At 44.6% G+C, this 12,614-nt stretch overlaps 1 protein-coding gene across 1 annotated transcript; it reads right to left on the reverse strand.

Moving 5' to 3' along the window:
• Window positions 1–371: 371 nt before the first annotated feature.
• On the reverse strand, window positions 372–10,690 carry LOC123508923. The gene is made up of 4 exons (XM_045262959.1): window positions 9,640–10,690; window positions 8,091–9,174; window positions 4,510–4,728; window positions 372–1,039 (listed from the first exon to the last, which is right to left on the reverse strand). Exons 1-4 carry the CDS (start codon window positions 9,805–9,807, stop codon window positions 804–806), a joined length of 1,707 nt encoding a protein of 568 aa, XP_045118894.1. The 5' UTR covers window positions 9,808–10,690; the 3' UTR covers window positions 372–803.
• Window positions 10,691–12,614: the final 1,924 nt, after the last annotated feature.

Below are 12,614 nucleotides of genomic sequence, written 5' to 3' on the forward strand. Positions count from 1 at the left end.
TTCATAATTTCTGTAAGACTCAGCAAGGTTTGTATAGCGCAGTTTTTAAGAGAACAAAAAACCGTTCACGTTCCTGTACACTATGATAAACCCTTCACTATCCAGTTAGTAGCCAATCACGATGTTCTAGGGGCGACGCCTATGTCGAGTTGCCAGTTACTATCTTCCAGTACATTATTTAATGTAATTTTTTTTCCATATTCTTTCGTACATGTAGAAGCTTATATATATATATATATATATATATATATATATATATATATATATATATATATATATATATATATATATATATATATATATATATATATATATATATATATATATATATATATATATATATATATATATATATATATATATTCTTTTTTCATATGTATTGAGTAATTATCTGTCTTTTGACAAGAATGAAACTCGAGTGAGATTTTTATCAACGAAGATAAAAATATCACTTCCGCTTATTAGCTTTGCAAACGAGTGTGGCAGTGTACGGGTATCAACTCACTCACATCTTAACTCCATATCCTCCACCGCCCGCTTATTTCCACTACTTTTAAGGCGTTAGTGGGAATTCGTAGAGTTTCCTGGACTATTTTCATGGTTAGAATGAAAATTCAACAGTGTACCATTAAAGAAAGCAAAGAACATCGCCAGAACGCAACTGATCACCCCTTTGGCCTTAAGTGTTCAAAAGCCAGACTTGATCACCGTCACCACAGCATTCCTGTTCACCGGTGTCAGCGTCACTCGTCACCACGCCCTCACGATTACAAGGTTATCTGATCCAACACGACACGCGTCCATCAAAAGAAATTGATGCTGTCCCACTCCTTGTAGTCGTATTTCCTGAAGACTGTGAGTCGTGCCAGGCAAGGGCAGTAAGCGGCGAGGGTAGTGGCCACAACTCCGAGCATGTATGACCATCCAAATGTACACTCTCCTGGCCAGTAGACGGAGGAGGAGCCGCCACACTCACCTCTTGCCAGCGGTGATCCGAGCCCAAGCGGGAAGAGGACGAGAGCCACGCCCTGGGACATGACTGAGGGAGACAGGAAAGGGAGCGTGGGAGACAAGGTTACAGGAAAACAGAGGGAAGGGGCACGCATGGGAGAGGTACAGAATTTAAGGAAAATGTAAAACTGAAATACATCATCAAAAATTAAAAGAAGTAAAGGATAAGAGAAAGAAACAGTACTAATTGTGATACACGTGAGTAGAAAGTAAAGCAGTATCAGTTATTATTGAGATCAGTGTAGCTGATTCAGATAACACCTCAGAGTGACGTCAGCAACCTGCTCTTTCACTCACTTCTCAGAATCACGATAAAGGGGGCCGCCGTGGTACAGTAGAACCATGCGTGCTTTGGGATCCTAGAGGTCTCCAAGCGCACGGGTTCGAATCCTGTCCACGGTCTGAGTGTAGGTTGGGCTTCCTCACTCGGGGCAACGGTTTCCTAGCGGGTGGGCTTTAAGATAGGAGGTACCCTAAAAAGTATCCCCTTTAGCCCATAAATTCCCGTGAAAAGCCCACATGGTATAAAAAAAAAAAAAAGACCACTGTGTTCGCGTTCAGTGCTGCGGTGTGGACGAAGGGGACGTATTCCGATATCCTGAAACATTCACGATTGTCGCGAGTGTGCTTAGTCGAGTACCTATGGATAATGTTTTCTTCTTACTGTTGGATGAAACTTTATCATAGTATTAATAAGATTATGAAAACCTTGAAACCGTTAATAATTTGCACTAGAGATGGCTGAAGGCTATTCGAGATAAGACACTGAAACACTTTAATAAGATTATAATCCTAGAAGCAATAGGAAAGCAACGAAGCACATTATAATCAGACCAAGTTATATCCACTCAGAATCTGGTAAGAATTGAATTAAGTAACCGTTTCCCTTGTGCTTAGCGTCCTCCCTTACGCACGTGGCCTATGATATGTTACAGAGTTATGACGCAGTAAATTCAGTAAGGCCTTATCGGATCAGACTTCCCCCTGAGACCCTAAATCACATGACGCAAGTGTTGCAGATTATTCAACGTACAACCAAGGGTGCATCCTGTGGAAATTGTTTAGGTATGTACAGGCGAACCGAAAAATTTTCCATCCACCGTTTGGGAGTCGAAATCAAGGGCAGCCAATTCTGTGCGTTCTCCGCAGTAACCTACCTCCTCTATCCTCATCCTCCCGCAATACATGGCTGTTAGAGTAATTTGAAATAACATAAACACAGGGATATATAGAAGTAGTGATCGGACATAGGGACGAGTTTGAGAAAATTTCCTAGACGGGCGTGTAAGGAGAGATGAGTGAGAGTGAGTGTACGGTCCGGATTCTGATAACTCTTTGCTCTCTCTCTCTCTCTCTCTCTCTCTCTCTCTCTCTCTCTCTCTCTCTCTCTCTCTCTCTCTCTCTCTCTCTCTCTCTCTCTCTCTCTCTCTCTCTCTCTCTCTCTCTCTCTCTCTCTCTCTCTCTCTCTCTCTCTCTCTCTCTCTCTCTCTCTCTCTCTCTCTCTCTCTCTCTCTCTCTCTTTCCATAACTATTTTCTAAGGCCACGGAGACGATTAGCTGAGACTTCAAGACTATTTCTCCTGTTCATAATGTAGAAATCTTGTTAATCTGTTATCAAATCACAAGAAAAACACGCTTAAAACCCGTGTCTCTTCAACCAGAACATATTTGAAAGTAGTCGAGGTGCAGACAGATGGTTTACAGAATATCAGCCTCCATCTAGCGGTAAAACGAACAAACAGGACACACGGTATGCCTCCATCGAATGCATTACAATGGTACGGGTTCTCCCATCTCGACAACTTTCAACAGACTTTTGTGGAATTACCAAAGGTTTTCCAGTGATTTTATTTCAAGATTCTGATAACAGTTTAACAAAAATTCTGCATTATCAATACGGAAAACACTCAATAGAACCTGACTGATTATATCTTCATGTGTGAGAGAGAGAGAGAGAGAGAGAGAGAGAGAGAGAGAGAGAGAGAGAGAGAGAGAGAGAACATTGCATTTCACAATCTTGGCCGATAAGAGATTCCAAAAACTACGGTTCTAATTCACTGTATTGACGGCACCTACTTTCAATTAGAGCACTTCAAAATTATCTTATATAGTCAGATGGAGAATACAATGTACTAACCAAATGCTATGGAAATGTATTTGTGCCACATTCTAAAAGTTTTCAGCACATCATCTCGATTATTAAAAGGCTCATGAAGGATTTACTGAGCATTTTACAGGTGTTTCTATTACTCTGTTGATAATTTGATAGGCTCTAGCGGAAGTCAGTATAGATTTTTGGAACGATATCGTGATTCTAGAGGGAATTTAACCAGTACAGCGCAAGTTATTAGGGTTTATCGAGTTTCCTATCATGATTTGGATAAGAAGCAGAATAGCATATTAACAAAGGCGATTACATCAATAACCTAGACGAGCCCTTGAGAAAAAAAAATAAATGAACCTTTCCAAAATCTATCAGCAAGCCTTTCGAGAACAGCCTAAATGTCACTCAGAAACCAGTGTGAAGAAACCCCTGAAGAATTAATGAGCCCTTATATTCTACATGAGCCTTTTGAAACCATTCAGATTGAACATTTGAATACATACTGGACTGAAGCACAAAACATTTCAAAGTACTTGTGTTTTTTTCTTGTTGTGAACCCGCCTCGCAACTTTGTCCTTGTTGATAAAAAAGTGGAATTTCTTTTGCCCAATATCTTTGTTATCCTTGTTTTATCTTTTCTTAGAATGGCATGTATACGGCTGATAAAGATGATTGAGCAACAAGATAAGTGATGAAATGTTATGTTGGTATTTTTATAGTAGTAGTAGTAGTACCAGCAGCAGCAGCAGCAGCAGGAACAGTAGTAGTAATAGTAGTATAGTAGTAGTAGTAGTAGAAGTAGTATCAGTAGTAGTAGTAGTAGTAGTAGTAGCAGTAGTAGTAGTAATAGTAATAGTAATAGTAGTAATAGTAGTAGTAGTAGTAGTAGTAGTAGTAGTAGTAGTAGTAGTAGTAGTTGTTGTTTTGTTGTTGTTGTTGTTGTTGTTGTTGTAGTAGTAATAGCAATAGTAGTAGTAACGGCAGTAATAAATGCAACAAGGATAAACGAAAAATATAGATAGATATCAATAAATTTAACCAAGTTTTTTGGAAAATATGGAATTTAGGAATACTGAGATCGCGTCTCTCTCTCTCTCTCTCTCTCTCTCTCTCTCTCTCTCTCTCTCTCTCTCTCTCTCTCTCTCTCTCTCTCTCTCTCTCTCTCTCTCTCTCTCTCTCTCTCTCTCTCTCTCTCTCTCTCTCTCTCTCTCTCTCTCTCTCTCTCTCTCTCTCTCTCTCTCTCTCTCTCGAACCTTTTCCAGAAACCCTGACGTGAAAAAAAACTAACCTAAAATATAACAACAAAGATTAATCACACCACCACATCCACCAATACTACCACCACCACCACCACCACCACCACCACCACCACCACCACCACTATCACCACTTACCAATAACCACTTGAGCGTTGCCAAGCCAGGCCGCGAGAGTGAACCTGCGGGAGTGTGCGTGTGGGAGATGCATGGCTAGGGACGCCACGCCCACTACGGCCTGCACCACCCCAGCCACGCCGTACAGCACGCCCACCAACGCCCACACTGCAGAGGAGCCTGAACCCACGCCCCCACCCACGCCAGAGCAGGATAAAATAGGCTGGCGAGGGCGATAGTCTGTGGAAGAGAGGGAAGAAATAAAAGGAGAAAATTTATATTGAGTAGGTTTGTTCAGTGTGTGTGTGTGTGTGTTTCACTGTTTGATCTGCTGCAGTCTCTGACGAGACAGCCAGACGTTACCCTACGGAACGAGCTCAGAGCTCATTATTTCCGATCTTGGGATAGGCCTGAGACCAGGCACACATCACACACCACACCGGGACAACAAGGTCACAACTCCTCGATTTACATCCCGTACCTACTCACTGCTAGGTGAACAGGGGCTGCACGTGAAAGGAAACACACCCAAATATCTCCACCCGGCCAGGGAATGGAACCCTGGTCCTCTGGCTTGTGAAGCCAGCGCTCTAATCACTGAGCTACCGGGCTATGTATATTATTTACACTTTCCTTATGATATGTGTGTGTGTGTGTGTGTGTGTGTGTGTGTGTGTGTGTGTGTGTGTGTGTGTGTGTGTGTGTAGGAAGGACGATAAGATTTCTATGTATATTATTTACACTTTCCTTATGATATGTGTGTGTGTGTGTGTGTGTGTGTGTGTGTGTGTGTGTGTGTGTGTGTGTGTGTGTGTGTGTGTGTGTGTGTGTAGGAAGGACGATAAGATTTCTATGTATATTATTTACACTTTCCTTATGATATGTAATTCACTGTTTGTTTGATCTGCTGCAGTCTCTGACGAGACAGCCAGACGTTACCCTACGGAACGAGCTCAGAGCTCATTATTGGGATAGGCCTGAGACCAGGCACACACCACACACCGGGACAACAAGGTCACAACTCCTCGATTTACATCCCGTGCCTACTCACTGCTAGGTGAACAGGGGCTACACGTGAAAGGAGACACACCCAAATATCTCCATCCGGCCGGGGAATCGAACCCCGGTCCTCTGGCTTGTGAAGCCAGCGCTCTAACCACTGAGCTACCGGGCCGTGTGTGTGTGTGTGTGTGTGTGTGTGTGTGTGTGTGTGTAGGAAAGACGATAAAATTGCTACGTATATTATTGAAGCTTTCCTTATGACTCGTGAGATAGTATGTGTGAAAATTCTCTCTCTCTCTCTCTCTCTCTCTCTCTCTCTCTCTCTCTCTCTCTCTCTCTCTCTCTCTCTCTCTCTCTCTCTCTCTCTCTCTCTCTCTCTCTCTCTCTCTCTCTCTCTCTCTCTCTCTCTCTCTCTCTCTCTCTCTCTCTCTCTCTCTCTCTCTCTCTCTCTCTCTCTCTCTCTCTCTCTCTCTCTCTCTCTCTCTCTCTCTCTCCCGGATTCACGTGCAGATATTTTTCCCTTTTCATTACTCGAATTTGTGAGAGCACAGGCAATCTCTCTCCTCCACCACCACCTCTCTCTCTCTCTCTCTCTCTCTCTCTCTCTCTCTCTCTCTCTCTCTCTCTCTCTCTCTCTCTCTCTCTCTCTCTCTCTCTCTCTCTCTCTCTCTCTCTCTCTCTCTCTCTGTTATCACGCATTCCGCTCATCTGTCATTACCTCCACTGTAGCTCCCCTGCCTTGCCTGCTGTCAAGGTCACCCACTCTTAGAATCAATAGCTCCATTCAGGGACGAACTGAGTAACTTCCTAACATCGGCAAGACGCTGGACCTCTTGAACAGCGAGCGTCAGAAATTATTAAGTTGCGTGAGGTGTGATTTTTTTCTTTTCTTTTTGTGTGTGTGTGATTTGGTTTTCCACTTTTAACTTCTTGTCTGGTGATTTTTTTTTATTTTTTTTTCGGCAGGTTTTTAGTTTTTTTTTTTTTTTGTGTTGCTTTTTTTGTTTTTGTTTTGCGTGTTGTTATTTAGTGGGTTTTTTTTTTTTACCTTTGTGTGATTCTTGCGTTTGTTGCTTTTTTTTTTTTTTCATTTTATTTCTCAAAGGTTGGAATTGTGTTACGTGTGTGTGTGTGTGTGTGTGTGTGTGTGTGTGTGTGTGTGTGTGTGTGTGTGTGTGTGTGTGTGTGCGCGCGTGTGTTTTCTCATGTATAAATTGCGTTGGTTAGGTCCATTCACACGCTCCGCCGCGCCCACACACACACACACACACACACACACACACACACACACACACACACACACACACACACACACACACAGACACACCTCGACCATGAACTCATACATTTTCATTCATACATTTTACCCGCTAGGTTTCATCGATGTACATAAATATATAAGTAAATAAATGAATGAATAGATAAATAAGTAAATAAATAGATAAACGAATAAACAAATAACATCCATTAAAAAAAGGGGGGAAGCAGAACAAACAAACAAATAATGACGCGGCGCAGCGGATGAAAGGGAAGAGAGGCAACGAGGATAAAGATGGGAAGAGGAAGATGGGTACGGAATGGTGGGAGAAAGTAGGAAAAGATAAAAAGGAGAGAAGAGGAGAAGGAAAAGTGTATGTGAAAATTAAAATGCTATGTGGAAATACAAAACCAAGTAATTGTGAAGCTGTAGAGAGAGAGAGAGAGAGAGAGAGAGAGAGAGAGAGAGAGAGAGAGAGAGAGAGAGAGAGAGAGAGAGAGAGAGAGAGAGTCCTTCATAGTAGTGAGAATGGTATCATATGTATTGAAGAATATATATAAAAGAAGGAAAATTTTATCATGTTGTAATCCTGTTATCTTATCGCTCTTGTAATAAATAGTAGTCAAAAATTTACAAAGCAAATGAAATATCAAATGTATGCGCGTGCGCGGTAAAATAAGAACAAAAAGAATGCATGCTATTCAAATAAAATGCATAGAAAAAAAAAAGGTATGAAAAAATTATTAGCTTGAAATGTTTACGTGTGTGTGTGTGTGTGTGTGTGTGTGTGTGTGTGTGTGTGTGTGTGTGTGTGTGTGTGTGTGTGTGTGTGTGTGTATGTATTTCATATAATCATCTTAATTTATACTTGACTTTTTCATCGAAGCATAAATTTTTCAAACTTTATATTCTGACATTAAGGACTATTTTCACCCACCACAGAGCTTTCCTTGATGTTTTCCCGTTGAAGGCGTAAACACTATGCTAAACTATCATTACCATCACTGAATCACCCTGAAACACTTGTTGAAATAATAGGACTCTTTCAACTATCACCGTAATCATGAAAACATCCTTAAAAAAAGATTTTCTAGAGACGAACCCGTTGCCTGCCTCCTGATCCATCTTTCCCCTCATGAACAATCACTCTAAGACACCTTTACTTGTTCTACAGCCTCATCCAATCTTTGAACTGGGGATAAATTGCAAAACCTATTCTTTTTCACCTTTAATGTTCTTATAGATGCTTAGAGAAGCTTCACATATTGCTGGTAATTGCTTCGTGAGAGTTAAGAAGTCAGGACAATTCAGTATGTAGTCCCCGGGTTGGTGAGGCCCTTACCTGTACTAGTGAGTGCCTCTTGGCGCGGGAAATGGTGCAGGGGGCTGGCCATTGGGGCGTGGCGGTCCTGCAGACTGGAGCGCAGCAGGTGGTGCAGAGGGAGGTCTGGTCTGGGTGGCCTGCGACTCCTGCCGGGGGTCCTTCCTCCTTCTAGTTTTGGTCGTTTCCTGTTGTACTTTTTCTTCCTTCTTCTATGCTTGCCCTTCTTCCTCCTGCCTCTAGTGACTGCAGTGGTGTTCCCTCGGCCTACAGCCCCCCTGGCACCACCGTGAGTGCCAGGCCGTGCAATTCTTCCTCCCCCCTTCCTGCCGCGCCTGCCACCACCACCACCAGTACCAACACCACCACCACCACCACCGAGAACACCACCACCGACACCACCACCACCACCACCACCACCACCACCACCTTTACTCTCACCACCACCACCACCACCTCTACTATCACCACCACCACCACTGCCCTCCTGCTCCTCCCCTGCACTGGGGTTAGCTACTTCAATTCCCAGCGCGTTGTTTTCCTCTTTGGGCGTTTCAGGAATTTCAGTGGTGCTTTTGGATTCTTTTGTTTTAAAGTTTTTGTGTTCGGCCTCCGAGTGACTGTCACCGCTGAAACTTTCCGCTGTTGTGAGAAGAATTTCATCCGACGTGTTTGTCTCGGCGGCATCACTGTTATTGGCAGCCGTGACGGTGGTCGCGTTCATCGCTTCTAATGGGCTCCCTCCATTAGCGGCGACACCGGAGCTGCTGCCCACACCCTGGCTTGCGGGCGGCGAGGGATCCGTCTCAGGGAATAGTGTGGTGGGCGGGGACACCTCCTGGGTCAGTGGGTCCCTCGTAACGTCCGTGGGCGGTGGAGGAGTGGATGGCTCCAGGCGCGGTGTTTCCAGCGGCTGCTCGGTGGCAGCTGTAGTGGAGGGCTGGAGTGGTGAGGTGCTGAGTGTTGGGAGTGTTGGCGGCGTATTGGATACAGAGGCTGTGGGGGGCCCGATGTCGACACGGCGTCTGTCTTCCTCGGCTACGGTCACCTGCTTGACTCCTTCCAGGCGACAGAACCCTAAGGGCCCCACGGAGGACACCATCACCTGAGCGAGGAACAATAGATGGAGGGCTTTGAGGACTTTGGGTGTGAGAGACAAAAGATTAAGTGATAGAAGGACTGAGATATAGTTGCATGCAGGCGGAAGCGACAGTTGCTAAGTCTTATTAGCTGAACAATACTATTTAGGATTATTAAGTAAGTATTATTAGATGATATAAAGCTTATGACGAAGATATTTTTTCTGCTGCTGTGCTTAAAGGATAAGAGAGATAAGAATGACATTAGTTCGTGTTATCTTGCTATGTTTCGTGTGATACAGTACGGTGTAGCTGGAAAGGACATTAAACTAACACTATTGAGTTTACATCAACAGTGAAGCTGTACACAAACTTGAGGCGTCAACTTCTATTTACTATCCGTTTCTTTCAATGCAGCTGTTGTGACTATTAAACGAGAAAAGGCGAACCGTGACGAGGCTGCGAAGAGCATGAGTTAGTGTGCCACTCACCTGGAAGGCCACGCCCTGCACATCCTGGGCGTGGATTTGCGAGTACCGCACATACCAGGCAGGCTGCAAGACGGCCACCACGCTGACCAGCCCTGTGGCGAGGCTGACGGCGGCCCACACGCACACCACCCACCAGGACGTCACCAGCTGCACTGACCGCGTCCTCATGGCGGATCAGGCTGTGTTGTTCCATTGCCCCCCTCGGAGGCAGCTGCGGGTGGTGTGAGGGCGTCGGGGCGCGCAGGAGTTACGACCTACATACCGTGGCGGCGTGGTGGCATGTGTAGGTGGAGTAAGACGGCGTGCGAGTGTTCCATTTGTGTTTTATTAGTCTGTTTTGCAGGTGTGTCGTGACCCTCACCAGTCACTCGTCTGCCTTCAGGTAATTCACGACATAACTCGCGCAACGCGGCCTGTGTGCCCGTGAGAATTCTACCGCTGTTTCCCGTGAGGTCCCACCTGCAGCTTGGTGACGCCTCCTCGCCCCCCGGACCATCGTGCAGTGCTGTCTGTCACTTCGACTGATCAATCCAATGCATTCAGTAAAATGATGTGTAGTCAGAAGTCATTCAGGTAAAGACAAGTTAAGTCGAAAAGTAGGTATGAAAAAGATCAGATCCTGCAGCTTTCGTGTTTTCCATTTGTAGCTCAAGTCAGGTCATGACGGAACTTGCTACGAGATCGATACAAAGCCCACATTGCAGTGCCTCTAGTGTAGCAATACCTACTACGCTGCCTCGCCTCCCTTCCAGGCCAAAGAGATCATAAACCTTTCTACTTTCCCCCTAAATTCCTCTCGGTCATCCGCCACATATTTGTATTTGGAAACCACAAAAAAACTTTAAAACTCATCTCTCTCTTCCAACGTAATTCCGTCACTTAGCGAAAAACTCTCAATGTCTTTGCTCTTTCTTCCTGTGGTGATCTTCAAGTCGCGGAGGAGACAGGGGGAGGAAGGGGAGTGTCAATAGGGAACCACCGGGAGGGGCTGCGGCTCGGCCAGGAACGAACAACCTCCCTCCGCCACGGCTACAGGCACACTGGACTAGGAACTGGGAATCAACCCGAGCTGGAATCTGGGGCGCGGCTTTTGATCCCGAGTGAGAAGTGGTGGTGTGAGTGAGGGATGAAAAGAGAGAGAGAGAGAGAGAGAGAGAGAGAGAGAGAGAGAGAGAGAGAGAGAGAGAGAGAGAGAGAGAGAGAGAGAGAGAGAGAGAGAGAGAGAGAGAGAGAGAGAGAGAGAGAGAGAGAGAGAGAGAGAGAGAGAGAGAGAGAGAGAGAGTGTTGGGGGTTCGACTGAAACAAGGTGGAAGAAAAAAAAAAAAAAACTTTCCCTTCTCGTCTTTCTCTATCTCTATCTCTCCCTTCTCCCGTTTCCTCCACTACTATCACCCCTTCCATCTCCACTTCTTCAAGACACACACACACACACACACACACACACACACACACACACACACACACACACACACACACACACACACACACACACACACACACACACACAGCCCGGTAGCTCAGTGGCTAGAGCGCTGGCTTCACAAGCCAGAGGACCGGGGTTCGATTCCCTGGCCGGGTGGAGATATTTGGGTGTGTCTCCTTTCACGTGTAGCCCCTGTTCACCTAGCAGTGAGTAGGTACGGGATGTAAATCGAGGAGTTGTGACCTTGTTGTCCCGGTGTGTGGTGTGTGCCTGGTCTCAGGCCTATCCGAAGATCGGAAATAATGAGCTCTGAGCTCGTTCCGTAAGGTAACGTCTGGCTGTCTCGTCAGAGACTGCAGCAGATCAAACAGTGAATTACACACACACACACACACACACACACACACACACACACACACACACACACACACACACACACACACACACACACACACACACAAGACTGCCTCCAGAGAGAGAGAGAGAGAGAGAGAGAGAGAGAGAGAGAGAGAGAGAGAGAGAGAGAGAGAGAGAGAGAGAGACCGATGGGAAATTTGTCAGATGAAAAAAAAGAAAAGAAAAAAATGTTGAATGCTAATTGAATTTTTGAGTTCCTGGCTTCACATTGTACATGGTTTTCCAATTTTCTTCCTGTTTATTTTGGTTTAAAACTTGTATAATGTGTGTGTGTGTGTGTGTGTGTGTGTGTGTGTGTGTGTGTGTGTGTGTGTGTGTGTGTGTGTGTGTGTGTGTGTGTGTGTGTGTGTATGTATGTATGTGTGTGTGTGTTAGAAGAGTCAGCCAATGTGTGCAATGTGAATTAATTTATTTGTGTCAATGATTAGATCGAAAAAGTGAGTGAGGGAGTAAGTGAGCACATGACTTTATAATGAGAGAGAGAGAGAGAGAGAGAGAGAGAGAGAGAGAGAGAGAGAGAGAGAGAGAGAGAGAGAGAGAAAACTAAAGCGAACCCGTTAGTGAGTGAGTGAGTGAATGAATCATTAAGTCCATTTTCAACATCCTGTCCTTCCCTAGAAATATGCCCGACCTTCAACACTCTCCTCTCTTATTTGTGACTTTATGCAGGATGTCTGAAAAGTCTATGTCACATTTAACACTGTATATCTTAATAATTACTCGTGATATCAAAACACAATTTTTGTTATCAGAAAGCTAGTATTTCGAAGATTCTATGTAGAGTTTCATTAGTGTTCGACTGATTGCGTGTTCCTGTGATGGCCGCCAAAGTCTCCAGACCACACGCCATGTGACTTCTTCTTGGGGTAAGTGAAAGGCATCGTGTACGCACCTCCTATTTCCTGATGAGGAGGATCTAGACTCAAATAAATGAAGTCTTGGCAACCATCCTCAACGCTCACCTTTGTCGCGTTTGCCATAATTAAAGAACATAAGAGCATAAGAAAATGAAGGAAGCTGCAAGAGGCTGTCAGGCCTACACGTGGTAGTCCCTGTATGAACAAAGCTACTTAATTCTTTCTGTCATCCTATTCCATAAATTTGCTTGATCTTTTAAAGCTCCCTATTGACTCAG

Source organism: Portunus trituberculatus, chromosome 25, assembly GCF_017591435.1.
Source record: "Portunus trituberculatus isolate SZX2019 chromosome 25, ASM1759143v1, whole genome shotgun sequence".
NCBI classification, from domain to species: Eukaryota; Metazoa; Arthropoda; class Malacostraca; order Decapoda; family Portunidae; genus Portunus; species Portunus trituberculatus.